Genomic DNA, 24451 nt, shown 5'->3' on the forward strand with positions numbered 1-24451 from the left:
CACCAAGAGTCTGAAGAGTCTGTGGTGCTGCCCTGACTCCAAGCTCAGGACTTCTTCCAACATGTCAAACTGTAAACTCTGTCATGGATTAGAATTAAATACAGCATGCGCTATGATTCTCTCTCTGCTGCCTACGGAACAATCCAAAAAAGTATGAGTTTGTATGTACTCAGCACTACAGCAGGCATCTCAAGAATTCAGAAGATTTATGATGTACAGTTCCTTCTACATGGTGCTTAAAATTTGGTTGGAGATATGAAAATGATGGGCATTAAGTAAATCTGAAGAGTAAGCAATATTTGTTAGAGTTGAAATGGTATTTAAAATAAGGGATTAACTGGCTGGCCATCTTCCAACCAAGCTTTTGGAAAGACTAGGATTGAGGGGGGGGTCACTATAGATCCGGTGCTAACTGGTAGCCTTGCCGAGCGATCGATAAATTGATTGAAGATTTTCTTTATTTATTTGAGGGAGAGAGGGAGCCTGAGCAGGGCTTGGGGAGGGCAGAGGGAGAGGGAGAAACAGACTCCCTGCTGAGGAGGGAGTCAGATTCGGGGCTCGATCTCAGGACCCTGAGACCATGAACTGAATCGAAAACAGATGCTTAACTGGCTGAGCCACCCAGGCACCCCTAGCCTTGCAGATTTAAAAACACTATCATTTCATTTAGCCCAATCCAATGGGACCCAAAGTGAGGGAGTCATGTATCTGCTACTTATGACAAAATTGCAAACATGTCTCAGAGTATTGCACTTTAGGTCTTCAAAGACCATTTATCTTAAGTAAGTTCTCAAAAGGTATCAGTTCAGATCACCCAGGGCACCTGGGTAGCTCCATCGGTTAAGCATCAGACTCATGGTCTCAGCTCAGGTTGTGATCTGGGGATCATAGGATTGGCCCACGGAGGACTCTCGGCATTCAGTGTGGAGTCTGACTGACCGTCTCTGCAACACCCTTCCCGCCCCCACTGCTTGTGCTCTCTCTCTCAAATAAATAAAATCTTTTTTTGAAGAAAAGGTATCAGATCAAAGTCTAAGGTAATACAGACTTAAAGCAACAGCAACCCGTACTTCTACCACACATCTATTAAATGTGCTTCAGTCACAAGCAGAGATAGGAGAGACCATGCACAGATATGCACACAGGCCATTGGGTTTCAGCACCTCTTGAAACATGTAGGACTTGATAATGGAGTACTAAGCCACCAGAGAATAAGATGTTCAAACATCTGCTTCTACAGAGATGAAAATCTTTTTTTTTTTTTTTTTTTTAAGATTTTATGTATTTATTTGACAGACAGAGATCACAAGTAGGCAGAGAAGCCGGCAGAGAGAGAGGGGGAAGCAGGCTCCCCGCCAAACAGAGAGCCCGATGCGGGGCTCGAACCCAGAAACCCGCGATCATGACCTGAGTTAAAGCAGAGGCTTTAACCCACTGAGCAACCCAGGTGCACCACCCCTTTCTTTTTAAGATTTTATTTTTTAGGGGTGCCTAGGTGGCTCAGTTGTTAACACCTACCTTCAGCTCAGGTCATGATCCCAGGGTCCTGGAATTGAGCCCTGCAACAGGCTCCCTGCTCAGCAGGAATCCTGCTTTTCCTTCTCCACTTACCCTGCTTGTATGCCCTCTCTCACTGTGTCTCTCTGTGTTAAATAAAAAATAAAATAAAAAGATTTTATTTTTTAAATATTCTCTACACCCAACATGGGGCTTAGAACTCACAATCCCGAGCTCAAGAGTTTCATACTCTACCAACTGAACTAGCCAGGTGCCCCCAAATCCCACATTTTCAATACTAGACTATATGAAAAAATAATAGGCATTCAGTTCTTAACTTCGATAGTGATACTGATTTTTCTTCTCGGGCTTCTCCACCACCCTGAACAAGACAAGATCTTTATTTAGCTTGATTTTATTCTTACTTCCCAGGTTTGGTTGAAATTGGAAAGTCTGGTATAGATTTTGTCTTCTAGAAAACTTACTCCTTCCAATACATGATTCACAAATATAACAACAGCATTAACTTTCACCACCATCACATCAATGGTTATTTAAAGTTAACTTAGCTTTACTAAGTTAGTTAAACTAACTTAGTAAAGTTAGCTACTTTACTTTGGTCGTAGTTCACCATTATTCCTTCTACCATGTATCTTCTTATACTCTAGAGCACATCCTTAAATTTATACTACTGTTGTTTTTAAGATTTTATTTATTTTATTTGCGAGAGAGAGAGCGAGCAGAAGCAGGCATAGGGCAGACAGAGAGGAAGAAGCAGATTCCCCGGCAAGCAGGGAGTCTGATGTGGGGCTTGATCCCGGGTCTTTAGGATCATAACTTGAGCCAAAGGCAAACATTTCACTGACTAAAACACCTAGGCGACCCATACGTATGTTTTTGACAAACTTTTACTCTGGAGGATTCCTTTGTCCTAGCTACACTCTGTGTCCTAGAGTCACAGCTTAATTCTATAAAGAACTCTAAATTTAAAGTACTTCCCTTATAGCACTTTGTAGATCTTGTCCTATTTTTCTTTTTTAACAAGTAGCAGATAAGAAATCTCATGCCTATAAAATTATAGTTGCTTTATGGGTAACCTCTCTTTTCCCTCTATCTAGAAGCTAGAGAGAGGAATATCTTTCTGTCACAGAGTTCAAAAATTTTACCAATATGTCTAGAACCCTTCTATCTGAAGGCTTAAGATTTTCTTCAGATTTGGGAAATTTATGGGGTTTTTTTCCTTGCTTTTTTATCATTCCTTCCACAGATGGCTCTTGGTTTCAGCTCAGGTCATGATCTCAGTCCTGGGATTAAGCCCCACATTGGGCTGAGTGCTCAGCAGGAAGTCTGCTTGAGGACTCTCTCTCCCTTTCCCTTTTGCCAATCCCCCTACTTATACACTCTCTAAATAAATAAATAAATAAAGCCTAAGAAAAACAAAAAACAAAACTAGACCTAGCATTATGTCCTATAAGCATTCAAGTTTACAGGAAATATGATAACATATTACTCTAATGTCTTATGATAAAGGCTAATGATGTAATACCTTCACATACACAAGTATATACCATGATGTCAAATATATTACTCTAATTGATGACTTCAGTGACATGAATAATTTCAAAACAAACAAATAAGCCACCTGGTAAGATAGGGCTGAGTATTTAATAATATATATATCTTCACAGAATAACAAAGCATTTAAAATAATCACCAGCTTAGCTCGGTATTTCACACCCATAATATTGTAAATGGCATACAACACGACATGACCTTCAAAACCAGACCTGATTAATAAAAAGGTGCAACAGAATTCTACTGCTGATAAGCCATCACTGAAAATTATTACACATGCATAACTCCATCACCTATAAGAAATACATCCTTGTTAAGGAGACAAGACTTTGACAAAACAAAAACAAATAAAAAAGAAAGTGTATCATACATTTAGTTTCAAAAGGACAACATGAATAATTAACTTTAGAATATAAACCCAACCATTCCAACTAGAAATGAACTTAATAAAATATCCAAGAAAATGTCTATCAGGAAGTTCTAAAAATGTCATTCAACCTCATGAATAAACAGATAAATTGGAAGAGAATTAGGATTGAGGTTGAAATAGCTCAAAAAATTATATAGCTCCGAAGCTATGGCAAAGTTCAAATTTATTCTTAGAAGCCAAAATCCAACAGAGACCAAATTAATCATTGTTGGAAAACCAAATCACACCAATTTCTTTCAGCCCAAAAAAGTATTACATGAAGTTTACTGTATATTTAAAGAGTTGAGATGATTCATCAGGATGCTTTTCTACACCCACTAATACTATCTCCGAAAAGAGAGGGTAGTCATTCGGGTACCTTTGGCTCTCTCTCCTTTGCTTCCAAAAGCTGTGAATTCAAAGTTGTTTTAAAATATTTCCCATTCGGGGGGCACCTGGGTGGCTCAGTGGATTAAGCCTCTGCCTTCGGCTCAGGTCATGATCCCAGGGTCCTGGGATTGAGCCCCACATCGGGCTCTCTGCTCTGCAGGGAGCCTGCTTCCTCCTCTCTCTCTGCCTGCCTCTCTGCCTACTTGTGATCTCTGTCAGATAAATAAAGAAAAAAAAAATCTTTAAAAAAAATAAAATAAAATATTTCCCATTCGGGGTGCCTCGGTGGCTCAGTGGGTTAAAGCCTCTGCCTTGGGCTCAGGTCATGATCTCAGGGTCCTGGGATAGAGCCTCAAATCAGGCTCTCTGCTCAGCAGGGAGCCTGCTTCCTCCTCTCTCTCTGCCTGCCTCTCTGCCTACTTGTGATCTCTCTCTGTCAAATAAATAAACAAAATCTTTTAAAAATTAAAAAAAATAATAAAATAATTCCCATGCATCATGATAACGGTTAAATTTGAGGAGGAGAGTAGTAGTGACTGAGAGGTGAGGAGCATTCTCTTGATCTGTGTGTTGGTTACAGGACTTTGTGAAAATTCGCTTTTGCACTTTTCTGTATGTTTGTATGCTATACTTGAACAAAAAGTTTATTAAGTAAAAATGCTCCATATTTGCCTTTTTCCACTTTTTAAAGTAGCTACTAGTGTGAGATTCCTAAATGAAGGCTTCATATCTCACTCATCTTTTTGCTGGTGCTTGGTACATAATAGAGGCTTAATAAAGACAGGTAAATTGACACAAATCAATAATTAATTGTACAATGTCAATAAGAAATACTTGATTTCCAGTCTTTCAACCCACATCATAAAACTACTTGCTATAGGTCCATGAGTAGTTAAAAAAAAAAAAAAAAAAAAATATATATATATATATATATATATATATATATATATATGCTTGAGTCCCTATCCTCTGAGAGATAGATGGTATTTGTATATACATACGTGTGAGAGAAAGGGAAAGAAGCCAAGACATGAATGCTAATTACTAACATGACATGCGGCATATGTGTGGTAAGGTCAATAAATGCCATACAGAAGGAGGGAGACATTCCAGTGGGATTAACCAGGAAAGGAATAACTGAAGGAGTAGCATGTGAGCATGATGAACATCTTAGTAAGATGAAGGAAGGGACTAGCATTTACAGAATGCTTAACACTGCATGCCAGCTACCATGTGAGCACTTCCACAAACCTTACTCAATCCTTAAGATACAGCTAAGCCCACTAAGACCCTGATGGACTGAAAAATTTGTGCAAGATCACACAGCCAGTACATTGCATATAATGTGACCTAAACTCTTGAATCCAAAATCAATGTCTTTCTGCTACACCATGCTGCCACTGTCTTGAACAAGAAGAGCTTGGTATCTTTGGCCAAAAATCCAAAATCTCACACATGAGATCTGACAAAAATGGACAAGGAATTTTTTCCTACCCAATGTATATACTTCAGAATATTTTTATTCTTCAAAGTTACCTAACCAAAACAGACCACATTTTCTTACAAGAATGATGCTCTAAATTGACAGTACTGAAATTTTAATTCACAGCTTGAGATCAATCCATTCAGCTATGTTTTTGGTAAAAAGATTTTGGTCAACCACAGGCTTCTAATTAGAGAGCCTATTACCTAAGAGACGCTTTCATTCTTATGCTTTTGCCACCACATAATGTAATACATTCATTTTGGCAATAAGCATAAATACCTATTGATAATCTTGTTTTGGAAAAAGACCTTCATAGATTCATAGTCTCTTCTTGCCCTTCTTCATTTATTCATTCAAATATTACTGAGGAGCCTTCAATGTCTCAGGAACTCTGCCCTCAATAATGAATAAGAGAAGCGTTGTTTTCAAGAGAGCATTTAATGGAACAACAACTTGATCCAATTTAAGTTTGTTGTTTCCAGATGAACCTCCTTCAACTTCTTGACCCAAACCTTCAAACTCATCAGAACTCATTCTTGCTTTCTGCTTTATCCCATTTTTCTATCTCATTCCATTCAACTTTTCCTTGACCCTTTATCCTTAAGCTGTACTATCTCCTTGAGGATAATACTGTATCAAGAATTTATTTCCTTTCCCTCCCTTCCTTTGAGAACTACTATAGTACTCCCCTGTACCACCCTTGCCACAGCATTTAATACATTGTTATAATTAATTATTTACTTCATTCAACCCACCAGCTACTTATTGGTACATAGGCCATGCACCAACCCATGGCCTACTCTTGGTCAAGGTATTGGGGCTATAAAAAATACATATTTTCCTGGTGAAAATCATATTTCAGGGTAGACTATAAATAAGACAAACAAACAAGCAATATGGCAGAATGTAATGAGCTTATAAATATTAAAAAATAATTTAACAGTTCATAGTTGTGCTGATAAATTGAAACACAGGGAGAAAAAAAAAAGTGTGAGAAAGCCCAAAAATCAAGGATGATTCTTATATTTTTGGTGTGAGAAACTAGGTAAATGATGGAGCTGATTGCAGAGTTGGGGAACACTGGAGGAAAAGGTTTGAGAGAGAAAGATTAAGAGTTCTTTCTCTGCTATGTTAACCTTGAGATGCGTTTTTGATATTCAAGAATAGAGGTCAAGCAGGTAGCTAAATATACCTGCAGCTCAGGAGAGAGGTTGGCCTGGAGCTCCAGATGTGGAAGGTTAAAGATGGTATTCAACACCATGGACTGAGCTGAATTCGGATAAGCGTTCAAGAGGCAGTGATACTAAGTGATTGAGAAAGGGGAACGGAGCATTATTAACCTAGGATTTGGCAACACAGACATCAGTGACTTGACAAAAGGGATTCTATGAGTATAAAACAGTTGAGTACAAAAACTATGCTCAATGATGAGTACTCAAAAATGAGTACAAATACTGTTTGTGCAGGGATGGAAGCCATGGATGTAAAGAAGTTGAGAACCAGGAGCTTTTCCATGGAGAAGAAGAAAGCTAAGAAGAGTCTGGTTTTTTTTTTTTTTTTCCTTAAATTGAAATAACCCAAGGGGCGCCTGGGTGGCTCAGTGGGCTAAAGCCCCTGCCTTCGGCTCAGGTCATGATCCCAGGGTCCTAGGATCAAGCCCCGCATCATCGGGCTCTTTGCTCAGCAGGGAGCCTGCTTCCTCCTCTCTCTGCCTGCCTCTCTGCCTACTTGTGATTTCTGTCTGTCAAATAAATAAATAAAATATTAAAAAAAAAAAAAAAAGAAGTTAAGACTCCATTGGAGATGGAAAGACTGATGATGTAGAACAACTAGGACAAAAGAGGAGCCCTAGTACTTTAAATCCTTAGGTAGACAATGAGCTCCAGGGTGCAAGCAGAGGGCCTAGTCTTTAGGAAGGACAGCCATTTCATCCACTGTCACAGGAAGGCAGACTATATGGGTACAGATGCAGGTGGTTTGGTTGATGTCATGGTGAATAGAAAACTGGCTTGAAGCAGGGGTTCCATCAGGCATGTACCACAGAGGGAAAGAGGAATAACGCTGCTGAGGTATAAGCAAGAAGAGAAAGGTATATTGATAAAACATGAACTCTGAGCTAGATAAGGGAGGGAGAAAAAGACATAAATGGGGTACAGTAAAAAGCAGAAAAGTTAATGCACAGGAGCACCTAAGGGAGTTCAAACATATATTTGAGAGATGAGGAAACTAGATAAGTAGATGGTAGTGATCCATTTTTCTAAAAAGTTTGTAAGTGGAGCAGTTACTGGCACTGGGCAAGTTTAAGGTTGACCATGGGAGTAGGTTCCTGAAGGGGGTGGAAGGAGGTCTAAAAGCTAAGAGATCATGGGATGCCTGGGTGGCTCAGCTGGTTAAGCAGCTGCCTTCGGCTCAGGTCATGATCCCAGCATCCTGGGATCGAGTCCCACATAGGGCTCCTTGCTCGGCAGGGAGCCTGCTTCTCCCTCTGCCTCTGCCTGCCATTCTGTCTGCCTGTGATTGCTTGCTCTCCCTCTCTCTCTAACAAATAAATAAAATCTTTAAAAAAAAAAAATAAAATAAAAGCTAAGAGATCAGATGTTGGATTACCCACGGGGATGTAGCAATCACTAGGTATGATGACAGGAACTGTGGAAAGGCAGGGAACCAGGTGCTGATGAGGACGTATAACCAGGAGACAATGACAGATCCAGAGGGGAAAACAGTCTGGCATGTATTTCAAAAAATATGGGAGTTTTGGGCAAGGAAAAAAAGATGGACTGAAGCAGCAAACGGGAGGAAGAGTTCTAAATGGGACGTGGGACTGGGGCTGAAGATGTGGGGGAACAAACATCATCACTTCAGGACTACAAGGACACAGAGTTCCTGGGAATAGTCAGGTAGGGCAGAAAGTGAAAGCAATTTTGTTCAACACTATGTCTCTATTTGATTACAACAAACTACTGATTCCAGGAGGCCAACTAAAAGGGCTGGAGGAGGGGCCCTGGAAGGCTGGAAGACTGTGTCTGGTGAAGATAAGCACAAAGCCAAATGAGAATAAATTTCCCAGTAAAACAGTGGGAATCTCAGACTCTAAAAGATCAACGAAAACACCCTTTCTAAGCTTTGGGATCTTTCCAATCAGTCTTCTTTTTGTTTAAATTAGCATTGGAAGAATCCTAATGATAATTACCTTCACATAGAGGATCTCGCACACCTCAAAAGAAGCTCAGAGAAAGAAAGTTTAGTTCATTCAATACCTTTAAGCGCTATTTGGCCGGGAGTGATGAGGAAAATCTCAGAAAGGCATCTCAGGCATGTTAGCTATTCCTTTATCCTCTTCTCATTTCATTTCTTCCTTTCACAAACGTCCACGGAGAGAAAGAGAGCAACCACAATTGAGGACGAGTGAGCTGGCAACAGGGCTGTTCTGAGGACAAGCAGGATTCTCTGCACACCTGCCTGTGACCTCCCAGTAACACTTGTGCAGTGTGGATACGGCTTAAAATAACAAATACCTCAACAGCCTCTAACTGCCCGCCCTGGGGTACTCTGTCCAACTGCACACCACTCCCTACTACAGTGTTTCTCTAAACAGAAAAATGACCCACTTCGGGGAGAGTTAATATAAATCATGACTTTTTCTCTCTCAGATAAACAAATTTACCTGCATGAAGAATTCTGAGAATCCTTTTTCTGACAGTATATACTCAACTTTATGAAGAAACAAGTGTTGACAATATAATGATAAAACTTCATAATCCAATGGAATCTACTATCCCCTAACACAATACACCAAATCAAGACAAATTAATTTCAGTTGTCACTGTACACAAAATGTACATAAAATGAAATGTCTAAAATACACGATCAATGTAGAAAAAAACCAATTATATTGTTATAGCCTCATTTTAAGAAACATGCTGAACCACTTCATTGGCTTCAAGAGGAAGGACCATGGGAACGTAGATAGACGGAATATCCCCACGCATGGATGGAATTATTTTTGTGTGAAAGCGAGAGAAAATAAAAGATAAATAATAAGAAGAATACCACACTTCTAAACACCAGAAAGGAAAAGTAAAGAGTGTCATAGCACTAGGACTTTTACTGAGTATAAGACTCCTGATGCGGGGGCACATGGGTGGCTCAGTGGGTTAAAGTCTCTGCCTTTGGCTCAGGTCATGATCCCAGGGTCCTGGGATAGAGCCCTGCATTGGGCTCTCTGCTCAGCAGGGAGCCTGCTTCCCTCCCCTCCTCTGCCTGCTTGTGATCTCTCTCTCTCTCTGTTAAATAAATAAATAAAATCTTTTAAAAAAAAAAAAGACTCCCGCTGCGTATCATAATGCAAAGTAGACCATAGACTGTCACCTTGTCAAATGAACATGCTGAATTTAGTTACAAATCAACTGGAGGCAGGATGGATTTAAGATAAACCCATTTAATAGACAGCATCGGTGAATCTATCAAAGAACATTTCCCAATTTGGAAAAACATCAAAGGGAGTCTCAGGTGGTCTCTAGAGTCCCAGAGATGGTTAGCTAGAAACTACAGTGGATTATTTTCTGTATCTACCCAACTGCAGATTTATTCAATGACTACCCAGATGTTTTACCTTCATTGTTGACACCAATTGATTGAGAAATAACCTTTATTCCCATGACTAGTGCTTCATCACTCACAAGGAAATTACTCACACCAGGGATTATCTGAACCAATCTGAGACTGTTCCCTAAAGTGCAAAAATAGCTCTGGGTAAAGGGAGATAGAACAAAAAATCTCCTAAGACTTGATTCTAAGCTATCTGGACAAAATGAGCCTTACCACTAGCAGGACATCCTTTTCCACAACAAGATCTTATCCATTATATACTCATTTATTAATTATTTATTCATATACTAAATCATATACTAAAATATCTATTCATATACTAAATTAGTATATTCATATACTAAATTCAGATATCATATTTATTCATATACTAAATTTCCTAGAGTGAAACTAGGAAAAAAAACGAGACCCAAGCTCAATAATCTTATGCACAAAATCCACTTTGTAATGATCATCTTTACTTTTCTTACAGAAAAACAAACTCAACTGTCATGACTAGTGTTTATATATAAAGGATGCAATTATTAGAATATTCTGACTTGTGGTTAGCTAAGATATTCAATATATTAGAATGTTATCTTGTTTGTTTTTTTTCCGGAAAAGTTAATAAAATTGTCTTCTTTTTTAAAGACTGATATAAGAAGTATTTCTACACCTTCCTCAGACAAAAAGCAAACAAACAAAAAAACCTCATGACACCTAAGTGGTTAATCAGTTGTTTTGCCACAATATCTATTTTTACTTTACTTTCAAAGTTTTATTTATTTATTTGAGACAGATAATGATAGAAACAGCAAGAGAGCACAAGCGAGGGGCGCCTGGGTGGCTCAGTGGGTTAAGCCGCTGCCTTCGGCTCAGGTCATGATCTCAGGGTCCTGGGATCGAGTCCCACATCGGGCTCTCTGCTCAGCAGGGAACCTGCTTCCTCCTCTCTCTCTCTCTGCCTGCCTCTCTGCCTACTTGTGATGTCTCTCTGTCAAATAAATTAAAAAAAAAAAAAAAAAAAAAAAAAAAGAGAGAGCACAAGCGAGGAGGAGAGAGAAAGCAGATTTCCATTAAGCAGGAAGCCTGACATGGTGTTCGATCTCAGGACCCTGAATCATGACATGAGCTGAAGGCAGATACTTAGCCAACTGAGCCACCCAGGCTCCCCTATAATATCTATTTTTAACTGAGGTAAAATTTACATTGATATCATGCATAGATTTTGTTTTAAAGATTTATATATTTATTTGAGAGCAAGAGACAACACAAACAAAAGGCAAGGGAGGGACACAAGGAGAGAACCTTTCAAGCAGACTCCATGTTGAGTGCATAGCCTGATGCAGGGCTCAATCTCCTGACCCATGAGATCATGGCCTAAGCCACAATCAAGAGATCGACACGTAATGGACTGAACCACCCAGGTACCCCTCAAGCACAAATTCTAAAGCACAATTCAGTGATTCTAATAAATGTATTCCCTCTTGTGATCTTCACATTTCCATCATTCCATCCCCCCACCCCCTACACCAAAAGCAACTACTGCTCTGATTTCTATAGACGGAAGAAGTACTTGGTTCCTTTCCTTTCACACATTTCTGAGATTCGTCCACAATGCATGCAATACATGCAAAAAATGGTTAGTAGTCTGTTTTTTTTTTTTTTTTTCCAATAGCAGAGTAGCAGCCCATGGTATGACTGACACAATTTGCTTATCTATTTTCCTGTTGGTAGATATTTCGGTGTTTGTGGGGTTTTTCCCAGTTTTTGGCTATTGTGAATAAAGTTGCTGGTAAACACAGAATCCTGTTCTGCTGTAAATGTAATCATATCACTTTAAACAGCTTCCTGCCTAACCAGAAACTGAGTGATTTGACTGTATAAGCATCACGGTAAGGGAATGATAGGAGCCCCACCTCTGCCACAGAGCCCTGGCTGAATAAATGGGACCCACTTCAAGGAGCCCACATCTGTGATATGTGACACCACAGGCAATCACACCTTGTGAGGAGAGACCCTTTCTCTGCAATATTTCAAACAGGAAGTGTTTAGGGGCAGTGGTGATAAAGTACATCTCTGTTCTGACCCTAATGTGGTGTCACACTGCTTCTAGTACCCACAAAAATGCACTATTAAAAAACATTGAAAAAAATAAATAAATAAAACAAAGCAAAACACACACACACACACACACACACACACACACAGAGGAACAACAACACTGGCGCACCTGGCTGGCTCAGTCAATGGAGCATTCAACTCTTGATCTCAAGAGTAGTGAGTTGGAGCCCCACACTGAGAGTAGAGGTTACTTAAAGACAACAACTGCCACTACAACACACATATACAAAAAGGGGTGTTGAATTACTTGTCTTAAAGATCTCTGAGCACAGACATCACCTAATCAATGGCTAGCCATGTGTTAGTTACATAACTTGGGTAGGTATATCATTTACCACTAAGTCCTCACTTTCCAATATGCAGAATAAGATAATTACTGCATCTATCTTAGAGTCATTTTTTAAAAAAAGATTTTATTTATTTATTTGAGAGAGAGAGAATATGCATGCATGAGCTGGGGCAAGGTGCAGAGGGAGAGAGAATCCCAGCCGATTCTGTACCAAGTGCAAGCCCAACGTGGGGCTCAATCCCAAGACCCCAAGACCATGCCTTGAACTGAAATCACGAGTTGGATGCTCAGGGGCACCTGGGTGATTCAGTTGGTTAAATGTCTGCCTTCCGATCATGTCATGATCTTGGGGTCCTGGGATAGAGCCTCACATTGAGCTCCCTGTGCAGCAGGACTCTGCTTCTCCCTTTGCCCTTCCCTGTGTGCTCTCTCTCATTCTCTGTGTCCCAAATAAATAAATAAAATCTTAAAGAAAAAAAGAGTTGGATGCTCAACTGACTGCATCACCCAGGCATCCCTTAGGGGTATTTTAAAGTTCAAAATTAGATGATGTACATAAAGTATGCATAGTGGCTAACACATTTAAAAATATAAATACTAGCTATTGATAACAAAACTTTTTTCATTGTTTTTATTTTCTTTTTTAATTAACATATAATGTATGATTAGCCCCAGGGGTACAGGTCTGTGAATCGTCAGGCTTACACATTTCCCAGCGCTCACCATAGCACATAACACCCTCCATAATGTCCATAACCCAACCACTCACTCCCTACCCCCCTATCCCCAGAAACCTTCTGTTTGTTTTATGAGATTAAGAGTCTCTTATAGTTTGTCTCCCTCCCAAGCCCATCTTGTTTCATTTTTTCCTTTCCCTACTCTCCAAACCCCCCACTTTGCCTCTCAAATTCCTCATATCAGGGAGATCATATAATTATCTTTCTCTGATTGACTTATTTCACTCAGCATAATACCCTCTAGTTCCATCCATGTTGTTGCAAATGGCAAGATTTCATTTCTTTTGATGGCTGCATAGTATTCCATTCCATGGTGTATTCCACACCCCTCACATCTTCTTTATCTATTCATCTGTTGATGGGACATCTAGGTTCTTTCCATAGTTTAGCTATTGTGGACATTGCTGCTATAAACATTTGGGTGCACGTGCTCCTTCGGATCACAACATTTGTATCTTTAGGGTAAATACCCAGTAACGCAATTGGCTGGGTCATGGGGTAGCTCTATATTAAACTTTTTGAGGAACCTCCATGTTGTTTTTCCAGAGTGGTTTCACCAGCTTGCATTCCCACCAACAGTGTAAAGGGTACCACTTTCTCTGCATCCTTGCCAGTATCTGTCCTTTCCTGACTTGTTAATTTTAGCCATTCTGACTGGTGTGAGGTGGTATCTCATTGTGGTTTTGATTTTTATTTCCCTGATGCTAAGTGATGTGGAGCACTTTTTCATGTGTCTGTTGGCTATCTGGAGGTCTTCTTTGGAGAAATGTCTGTTCATGTATTCTGCCCATTTCTTGATTGGATTATTTGTTCTTTGGGTGTTAAGTTTGATAAGTTTTTTATAGATTTTGGATACTAGCCCTTTATCTCATATGTCCTTTGCAAATATCTTCTTCCATTCTGTCAGCTGTCTTTTGGTTTTGTTTCCTTTGCTGTGCAAAAACTTTTGATCTTGATGAAGTCCCAATTGTTCATTTTTGCCCTTGCTTCCCTTGCCTTTAGCAATGTTTCTAGGAAGAAGTTGCTGTGACTGAGGTTGAAGAGGTTGCTGCCTGTGTTCTCCTCAAGGATTTTGATGGATTTCTTTCTCACATTGAGGTCTTCCATCAATTTGGAGTCTATATTTGTGTGTAGTGTAGGGAAATGGTCCAATTTCATTCTTCTGCATGTGGCTATCCAATTTTCCCAACACCATTTGTTGAAGAGACTGTCTTTTTTCCATTGGACATTCTTTCCTGCTTTGTCAAAGAGTAGTTGATCATAGAGTTGAGGATCTATTTCTGGTCACTCTATTTAATGTTCCACTGATCCATATGTCTATTTTTGATAACAAAACTTTACTTCCAAAACCATTTATTTATTTATTTTTAAAGATTTTAATTATTTGACAGACAAAGATTACAAGTAGGCAGAGAGGCAGGCAGAGAGATTGAGAGGGAAGCAAGCTCCCTGCTGAGCAGAGAGCCCAATGCGGGGCTCAATCCCAGGACCCAGGACCCTGGGATTATGACCTGAGCCGAAGGCAGAGGTTTTAGCCCAGAGCCACCCAGGCGCCCCTCCAAAACAATTTAGAGAGTACAGCCTCAGATTTTCATTTTCTTTTTCCATTTGAAGTCAAAGACCAGAGTTTCCCCAAATGAGTGCGTTCCTCCAAAAATTAGTTCAAATTCAGTAGGCATTATGTAAACCAAAGGGTTCCATAATCAAGCAAATTTGGGTTAAATAATTTTTTTGAAACTGCGAAACTGCTCAGTGTTGTAGCCACTATGCCAAAGCACACTATGAACCCTACATTGAGACCCAGAATGTACTATTTCCAAAGTAACTGAACCATGAAACTGACTCCTGCTTTATCGAGAAGATGTGATCCTGGGGCACTTTGGGAAATGCTAATAAAAACAACACTAACTACATATATAAAACAAATAGTATTCTTAAGAAGAAGGATATATGGTCTTCCCATTTCATTTAGTTAAATGCTCTCTATTCCTTATATCTCAGGGAAGCCTTCTTTAAGCCTTTAAACTCAATCAAGACTTTCTGTTAGAGGTACCTGGGTAGCTCAGCCGGTTTAACCTCTGCCTTCAGCTCAGTTCATGATCTCAGGGTCCTGAGATTGAGCCCCACATCACATCAGGCTCCCTGCTCAGCAGGAAGTCTGCTTCTCCCTCTCTGCCTGCTGCTCCCTCTGCTTGTGCTTTCTCTCTCTCTCTCTCTCTCTCAAATGGAAAAAATTAAAAATCTTAAAAAAAAAAAAAACTTCCTGTTTCATACCCTCAGCTTTCCTTAGACTCTTTCTTCATCACCCTTACTGTGATTCCTATTAACGAACCTGAAAAATTATTTACTACTTTTATCTTACCCACCAAATTATATTATGCTCAACTCTATACTCCAGCATCTAGCACAATGTTTCGTGCCAGGTAATAGATGTGGAACAAATATGTGAGTCCACGAATTTTACTGCAGCTTTGCTATAGTGGAAAACTGAAAACAATCTAAGTATTACTACCAGGAAAGTAAGGTACTCTACATTTATATTATATTAGACAGCCATTAAAAAGAATAACTTAATATTTGTACTCTGACATTCCTACTTTAATTGAATGAGAAAGAAAAAAATGTACTTTATTACATATATACTATATTGTGCAAAGACACCTAAAAACATACACAAGTTGATAACGAAAAAAAATTGTTCCAATTTTAGTATATGTGCTGCAGAGCGAGCACGTTAACAAAACAAAGAAATTTAATAGTGACTACATTTGAAGAGGAATAGGACTGGGAAAAAGTACTTTGAATTTTGGACTTTAAACATTTCTCTGTTTTCAATATTCTCCAAGAAGTATACATTTTTTTTTAATTAATTGCTTTGAGCAACTTCAAGTCTACATAAATTACCATATGCTTTAGGCTCAGTTCATATTTGTATCACTATTTGTCAAAGATATTTTTGTAATGATCCCTGTAACAATCTTGAGAGGTAAATAAGACAACAGATAGTAACAACCCCATACTGTACATTAAAAGCTAGAGGTAAATTGCTTAATACCACAAAGCAAAAGAAAGAACAGAACTGACGTTAAAATTAGTTGATCTTTTCCCTAGTCCAGCGTTCTTTTCATTACACATCACTGCCTTTCCAGAAAGGGACATAAGGCAGTCTTGATACAATTAACATTTTAGTACTAAACAACTGGAAGAGATTAAACCTTTTCCCATCTCAACAAGTCATGAGAGGACACTGCAGGCCAATGGCCATGGAGTCCTCTTCTAAGTAAACCAAGTGAAAGGGAGTTTACAAAATCCTAGTGCATGCTTCTGTTGGACCACTCTCTTATATTCAGCTGAGATCTCTCTGTAACTTTAACCTTTTGGTTCAAATTTGGCCATCTGGAAGGCTACAGAATAAGCTTCCCTCTTCTTCTGGAATATACTCAACATATGAAGACAGCTATGAGCTGTGTCCTTTTGAGAATGGGTGCTTTACTTAGACAAACCTCCCAATAAAACATCTATCATTATCCAACTGGTTAGGAAAAAAGGGAAACTATCACGCAGGACTCCTACAAACTCATGAGATATAAATAGGCAATTGTCATCACTGCAGTCCTTTAAGGAGAGCTAGAGAACCATGCACTCTCACCATTCCTTTGTCGGATGGCACTGAATCAAACAGCTTTCTGGTACAATGCACAGGAATGAAGACGGGTTAGATGTTTCTGACATCTAACAGCTGGCTCAAGGATTTGCTAAGAACAGCCAATTAGTATTTCTTCATTAGGAAGATGAACAATCAACCTAATCCTTCCTCAGTAAAACATTTCTTGAAGTTTTGGTCAGATTCTCCAATAACAAAATACCTGCTTCTTCTACCAATGGACAAATGAACTTCCTGACAATTTAAAAGAGGCAAAGAAATTGATGGTAAAAGTTGTAAAATGAAACTTAGTGACTGAATTTGGGACTCCTAAGAAGATTTAAGAGGGAAATGACATGGTTGTTAGGGAACCAAGGAAATGAACAATGAAAAAATACAAGAAGTACAAGGTCAAGAAGTCTTACACTTAAAACTGTAAGAGGCAGAGGAAGCTACACTATAGCAAAATATTTATTAAAACTGCTTTTATGATCTGATGAAAACCAATCAGAATTAAATGCTTGTGCAAAAGCTCAGAGCAAATGGACAGGACAAGAAAACATCTACTTGGAATAGCACAGCTTTTTATATTGGCTTACGGATTAATGAGCACAAGCTTGGGAAAGTCCTCCCAAACGCTTCCCCAGGTTTTCCATCTGAATGTGAACCTAAATAAGGAAAAGGAGAGGTCCTTTGAGCACCCAACTGAAGATATCCCTCCTACTCTTCCTTACTGAGCTATCTTGCACTTCATTAGAGTTTATCATAATCTGTAGTTACCTATCTCTGTGCTTGCCTGTTGTCCGATGACCCAGAAGACTATAAGCTCCTTGAGGGCAGAGTCAACTCTTTTTAACACTGCCAACACAGGAGCATGGGGTTTTGTACATGGAGGGTGCTCATCAAATATTTGGAAGGTAAATAAGTGAAGAGAGAGAAAAAGAAAAGGTGATCGCAGATTACTATAAACAGTTTGCTTTGCTTTCTTTCCCAATGTTGATAAATTAATTCACCTAATGGACACTTATTACGACCCAGCGCAAGGCATACGTCATTCGGCTTAGCCTCCCAACAGAACTCTGAATTTTCTTCCAGGTCACAGAAACCCTCCTAAAAAAGTAAATTACTTTATAACCAACAAAACAAGCATCTTTACGTTAGCCAAATTACCTGATCCTCAAAACAATCTTACAAAAAAAGGCGAATTATGTTGGTGAGGATCCTGGGGCGAAGAGTTCTTAAATCCTTCACATTCTCCCTACAAACCTCTGGGCTTGTAGTTTCCACAGAGAAAAATAGCGGCCGCACAACCACGGTGCAAACTCTGACACTCGTGCTCGTTTCTTACTGCTAATACGTGCTCCAGACGGGAACCGATCAGCGACTCGATTCTCCACTCGCATTTGGGGTCTGACGAGGGTCCCGTTCGGTCCGTGTAACTGGTTAAATGCTGACGGCCAAATATACTTATGAGGAGATAACACGTCCAGGTCAAAGAAAGGGCGTGGGAATACCGTTTCAGAAAAGGTTGCGCTGCGGCCAGAACTACCTCTGGGCTGCGGTCCACAGTCGCTCCCTCCCAACTCCTCCTGTCCTCTCCCCCCTTCGACGAACCATTCCTTCCTAGAGTCAGATTGGGTGCAACAGGCAGGTTCCTACCTTGGTCTGAACACTCTTATCAAACTTGTCGTTTCTGAAGCTAAACGTATTCTGGTGCCTCTGAGGCCTGGAACGAGCCACGTTCCCTTTCTGGGAGCTCATCGTGGAAACCACAATCACCTCGCGCCGGTACAGGGAGGACGCGGGGAAGACGAAGACGCCAGGAACGGCCCCACGGAGTCCACGCTTCTGTCACTGACCCGGAAGGAACTTATCCGGCCTTTCCGCCCCCGCCCCCGTCAGCCCACGTGACTCGCCGCGGAGGTCAAAAGACTCCCCCTCATCTGTCAAAACCCTCAAGGTTCTTCCACGCGGCCCAGTCTCGACCCATCCCCCGCTCCGCGCAACCTCTCTCAAACCCGGCGTCTAAATCCCGCTTCCTGCGAAGCGAGAATTCCCCCATTGGTCCGAACGTGGCAGTCCATCAAGGCGGAGAGGCAAGGAACCTTTGCCTTTATTGGTTCTCCTTTTCCGCAATCCCCGCCTCCTGCCGACGTAGCTCAGCCTCTCCCGGCGCCCGACTCCGCTGGGCGGCTTGTGATTGGTTGAAGTCCGGCTAAGCTGTGCTGCGTCCCTCCCCCGGCCCGCTCGCAGGCTGGAACCCGGGTCAGCTTGGCATCTTCCTCCAGTCAGTGACCAAGTCCTGCTTCAGCGAGCCTTCTGCTCGTCCCCTCGGTTCCCTTCCAGCCTTCCTCCCGCCACCAAAGCTCGCCTCGTGGTGGCAGGCTGAGGAGGAGCAAAGAAAGGAGGATTAAAGAGAAGAAAGACCTGGCTGGGTTTGGCTGGTGTCTGCAGTGCCAGAAAGGGAGGTGGCGGCGGCGGCTGCGACCACGGCCGCGCGGGACGTGAGGCCCGAGAGCCGCCGACGGCGACGGCCGCTCCAGAGCCTCGCGCCGGGGCCGTTAGTCAGCAGAACGCGAGCCCGTGTGGAGGAGCAGCGCCGGCGCGAGGCGAGACTCCAGAGCGCGAGCCGGCCCCCTCGGGCGCCGCCGTCCTTCGTCGTCCCGGCGCCGGGGGCTGCAGCCCTCGTCCCCCCTCCTCGGCCGCGCCCGCCCGCAGGCCGGGAGAGTCCGGCGGCGGCGGCGGCAGCAACGTGGGTCGCACCTTGTGGAGGACAGCGCGGCGGCAGAGGCTCTCTCGCGGCCCTTTCTTCCCGACACCTTGGCCGCGGCCCCTCAGGTGCAGGTGCGTGGGGGCCGCGGCGGGCCGGGCCCGGCGGCCGGGCTCGGGGAGGGGGCGCTAGGCCCGGAGCCGCAGCGCGGGAGGGACGAACCCGGGCCGGGCGGGGGGAGGGGAACGGGAGGCGTCTTTGTTGTTGGCGACCGGGATCCCTCTCGGCGGCGGCGCAAGGCTCCGGGGAAGCCGCTTCGGATCGGGTCTGGTTTGGAGCGGCTTCGCTGGCGGTTCCGTGGAGGGGAGAGGGAGGAGAGTCCGTGCGAGCCGGGAGGCTGCGGGAGTCTGGGGGCGGGAGGGAGCCGGAAAGCCGGACTGGGAGAAAGGTCTGGGGTCCTCCTTGCGGGAGAAGGCGCTCGGTTCACTTGTTTTGCTCCGCTCCCCGCGGACGGAAAGATGGGGTCAGCTTCACCTTCCGCTCCCTGGCTCCCCGGGAGGCTGGGATGCCCGAAAGCCTCCTCCTGAACGTCCTCGTGTGGGCCGGCCTCGATCCGAGCTCCAGTCGGCCCCGTTCTCGGCGCTGTGTGTTCCCGGCGGGCCGGCTTCGGGTTCTTTTTTCTCTGGGCGGCTCAACCTGCATCTTAGCCAGTTTCGAACTCTGTTTTCGAACCCTAGATTGGGCTCCTCCGTAACTGCTTTGGAGCTGGAAAATGAGAGGTTTGGGTTGGAATTTTTTTAAACTCTGAAACGAAAGTTCTGTCGAGTTGGGAGTGTAGGTTGTGGAGGGCTTCCCCCCCCCCACACACACACACCCCACCCTGCCGCCGCCGCAAAGAAAAGTGAGTTTAACCCCGGCTTTTTGTTTAAAAAGAAAAAAGAAAAAGTTTAGAGCTTTGATCCTTGGGGAGATTCTGCCAATGCCAGAATACAGGTTTTGGGGGGTTGGGAGCGATGCTTTGATACAAGTCTACGTGAGGTGGGCTTGATAAGCAAATAGATAAGTAACGGAGTAACAGGGTGATCTTTAAATGTTGGCTCTGTATGGAAAGGTGTTTTCTGTTTAATACATTTCGTAATGTCTATGCATATACTACTTCATCCGCAAGATGATTCATTGATTTTTTTTTTTTTTTTAAGACTCCAATAAATGGAAAAGAATTTTGGAGATCTTGTGTCAGCATTTGGAACTGCCTAATGTGTCTCTGTTTACATTAACAGGGAAACTTAAAATGAACTTTTCTCCATAGTTTGTCTCTTCATATGTTGATGGCATAAACGCATTTGTGTTACATACCTCGTATCTAATCATAACCAATATTTTAATCATAATTACCAGTGTTCTTACTTGGGACTGCCCAGCTCTTGGGTTAATTTTTACTGTGAGAGTATAGGTGGTAGCTTAAGGAACAGGGGAGATAGCCATGATTCAATTTACAGAAGAAGTAAAATCCCTGTTGTGCAGTAATTGCTTTATTATTTGAGGTCTGTGAGGAAATAAATAGCACCCTCACCCATATTTTGACCTCTCTTTTCTCCTACTCTAGTAGTAATAAGGTTAATTGGGAAGGATAGGATTAGATTTTTAGCAGGCTAGGCAGTTTTAATTTTGTCCCCTGCTGTGCAGGACTGTAGTTAGTAAGTGGCTTGTTTCTTGGAGTATCTTTGCACATTTTGAAATAATGTATGAAATGATATCTGACAAAGAATTTCTATTTCCTGTGACCAGACTATCTTAAAACATCATGGCAGAATAATGTTTTTGATAAGTTAAAGAGTGCTTTTCAGTGCAGTTCTCTTTTTTTGGTATTATGAATTTCAATTCTTTGATGAAGAATTAGCCTAAAGAAATACAGTTACAGTAGGGAGAATGCCTATCCTATGTGCCATCCTCTAAGAATTGATAACTCAGAATTTCTTTCATGTTAAGATTCATGTTAATATTCTTAGAATCAGTGATGATGAAAAAATAGACTGACAAATTGGCTTGTTTGGTTTACTTGTAGATATTATTTCTAGTATATCCAAGGTTTTTTTAATTCTCAAAAATTCTTCCTTTCCTATCTGTTAAAAAATTCATATATATATATATATCTATATATCCCTATTTATGCCTCTCATACCTATCTTTGTGAGTTGGAGAGGGAAAATTATGTTATTTGTGACATTTTTATAGATAATATAAAGCCCAGAGAAATTCGTTCTTTGAATTGCCCAAAGCTACATAATTTGTAAGAAACAGAACCTGGGTTTTCTGACTTAAGAGTCCTGAATCCTTTGCTTCGGAGCAGTGTGTTCGAACCAGCTGTTCGGACCCAACAGTTTTTGCCAATTCAAATGAAATAAAAATACAGCAATAGGAGTATTGGCAACATACAATATAATGAATATTCATGCACCCATTACTCAGTTGGAGAGATAAAAAGACAAAACAAAATGAAGCTTCCTTTGTACTTCAAAAACCCTTCTTAAATCCTACTTCCTCTTCCCCCACCCTCCAGCCACTAACCGGAAATTAGAATGCATCCTTCCTATCCATGTGTTTATACTTAACTACATGCCTTTATGTCCTCGATCACTATATAGTTTTTCTTTGATTATTTTAAGACTCTTATTTTTAAAACTATTTAAATACATATTTGTAGCCTGCCTTCTAGATTTATCTATGTTTATTCGGGTAATTCTATTTTATTTTTACTGCGATAATGGTATGTGTTCCATTATGTGACTATCAGATTTCTCTTATCATTTTAGTTTTTTCCAATTGCTTATTAAACACTGTGGGGAATATTCTTGTATATGTTTATTTAGGTATATGTGCAAGACTTGCTCTGGGGCAGTGGTTCTTGAGACTATCCCCCCCCCTTTTTTTTTTTTTAACATTTTATTTATTTATATATTTGACAGAGAGAGAGAGAGAGAGATCACAAGTAGGCAGAGAGGCAGGCAGAGAGAGGGAGGAAGCAGGCTCCCTGCCGAGCAGAGAGCCCGACGCGGGGCTCTATTCCAGGACCCTGGGATCATGACCCGAGCCGAAGGCAGAGGCCTTAACCCACTGAGCCATTGAGGCGCCCCACTATATCCCATTATAGAAATAATTTTATAACTTCTCCAATTCTGTCCTAAAATGAAATTTAAGATAATAAGCTTACATTCATTTGAAACTTAATGAACTTACAAATTTTTTTTTTTTTTTTTTTTTTTAAAGATTTTATTTATTCATTTGACAGAGCGAGATCACAAGTAGGCAGAGAGGCAGGCAGAGAGAGAGGAAGGGAAGCAGGCTCCCTGCTGAGCAGAAAGCCCGATGCGGGACTCGATCCCAGGACCCTGAGATCATGACCTGAGCCGAAGGCAGCGGCTTAACCCACTGAGCCACCCAGGCGCCCTGAACTTACAAATTTATAATGAAATTAAAACTTAAATAAATTTACATTATATTTTAAAGTAATGCTCTTACTAGATTGTAAGAATTTGTAACAGAGTAATGTATTCACTGTGTAGATGCTCATACCAAACCACACTCTAATCTTGCTACGAAGTGTGATAGTAGACTAGTAAACGCAGAATTCTGGGAGCTTGTTAGAAATCAGAACCTCAGGACCTACCCTACTGACTCATGCTGAATTTTAACAAGACTCCCAGGTGATGTGTGCGCACATAAAAATCCAGAAAGCACTGCTGGAAGAAACAGTAATCAGATACTTTTATACTAATGTTTAGTATCACCATGAATAGGGTAAACTACTGATGCAAATTATTATTACTATTTGTTTAGATTTATTTATTCATTCGAGACTGCATGCACAGGAGTTGAGGGGTGTGCAGGAGTGGGAAAAGCAGACTTTCTTCTAAGCAGTGAACCTGACTTGGGGCTCTGTCCCAGTACTCTGAGATCATGGCTTAAGCCAAAGGCAGGCGCTTAAATATTGATTGAGCTATCCCCAGACACCCCTACTGATGCAGATTAAAACAGGTGTGTTGAATTGGCTGTTCAGATACTGAGGGTGGCACTGTTGTTGATAAATGAATTTCTGAAATAACAATTTTCATTGAAGTTTGGACCAAAAAATGGCAGTCTTCTTTCTTTACACAGTGGTTGCATTTTTTTAAATCATCTATATTAAAGCAATATAAATATTCTCTGTGTTAAGTCCTCTATAAATATCTTATTTCCCCCACCCTTTTCTCAATCCCTTAAATGAGCAATCAGCAGAATATTCAAAAGTCATGAGAGGAGCCGTAGGGCAGCATTATTGTTTATATGCTCCAAGAGTGCCTGGCATCCCTGGAAGCTGTTGAGTAGTGCCCCCATTTGTTAAACAACTAAAAAGCCATCATTGAGATTTCCCTAGGAAATCTAAAGAGTGCTAGAACAAAGGGTATGTATGAGCAGCTTCTTTAACTTTATTGGATAACCACCAGTTTTCTCTCAAGTGTTTTTATCAGTGATGGATGAGGGGATCTATTTTCCTATCTTTCAAATACTTTAGTAGACTTCTCATGGTTGCCATGCTGAGGAGTATGTGAAGGATGGTACCTCATTGGAATTTTCATTTGCATGACCCCAGTTAGTCCTGTAGTTGAGAGCACTTTTATTTTGGGGGGCATTCATGTTCCTTTTCTGTGAATTGCTTATTTGTTGTTTTTCCTTTAATGGGATTGTTTATCTTACTGATTTGTAAATGCTTTTATGTATTCTGGATAACAGTGCTTGGTAGCCTTTACAAATATCTTCTAGTCTATAACTGTCTTTCCATTTTACATATGGTGTGTTTGGGCTTCTGGGTGGCATCTGCCTTCAGCTCAGGTCATGATCCCAGGATCCTGGGATTGAATCCCATATTGGGCTCCCTGCTCAGCATGAATCCTGCTTCTCCCTCTGCCTCTCTCTCTCCCTCTCTCTCATGAATAAATAAAATCTTAAAAAATAAGTAAATATAGT

The 24451-nt window shown here is 41.2% G+C and overlaps 2 protein-coding genes across 5 annotated transcripts in view; one reads left to right on the forward strand and one right to left on the reverse strand.

The window, feature by feature from the left end:
- C12H9orf85 (chromosome 12 C9orf85 homolog) overlaps nucleotides 1-18976 on the reverse strand; it is a 67258-nt gene extending 48282 nt beyond the window's left edge. The window contains exon 1 of one of the 2 annotated variants that reach the window (XM_059141021.1): nucleotides 18397-18947. In XM_059141021.1, coding sequence (XP_058997004.1) covers nucleotides 18397-18498 — 102 coding nt within the window. In that variant the 5' untranslated portion in view covers nucleotides 18499-18947. Of the gene's footprint in view, nucleotides 1-18396 lie in introns of both variants that reach the window. The other variant, XM_059141022.1, reaches the window with a different exon arrangement.
- A 34-nt stretch (nucleotides 18977-19010) lies between these two features.
- ABHD17B (abhydrolase domain containing 17B, depalmitoylase) overlaps nucleotides 19011-24451 on the forward strand; it is a 59843-nt gene continuing 54402 nt past the window's right edge. The window contains exon 1 of one of the 3 annotated variants that reach the window (XM_059141018.1): nucleotides 19011-19581. The gene's annotated coding sequence lies outside the window, so the exon portion shown is untranslated. Of the gene's footprint in view, nucleotides 19582-19703; nucleotides 19773-24451 lie in introns of those variants that run through there. The other 2 variants (XM_059141020.1, XM_059141019.1) reach the window with 2 other exon arrangements.

Source organism: Mustela lutreola, chromosome 12 (assembly GCF_030435805.1).
Source record: "Mustela lutreola isolate mMusLut2 chromosome 12, mMusLut2.pri, whole genome shotgun sequence".
NCBI lineage: Eukaryota > Metazoa > Chordata > Mammalia > Carnivora > Mustelidae > Mustela > Mustela lutreola.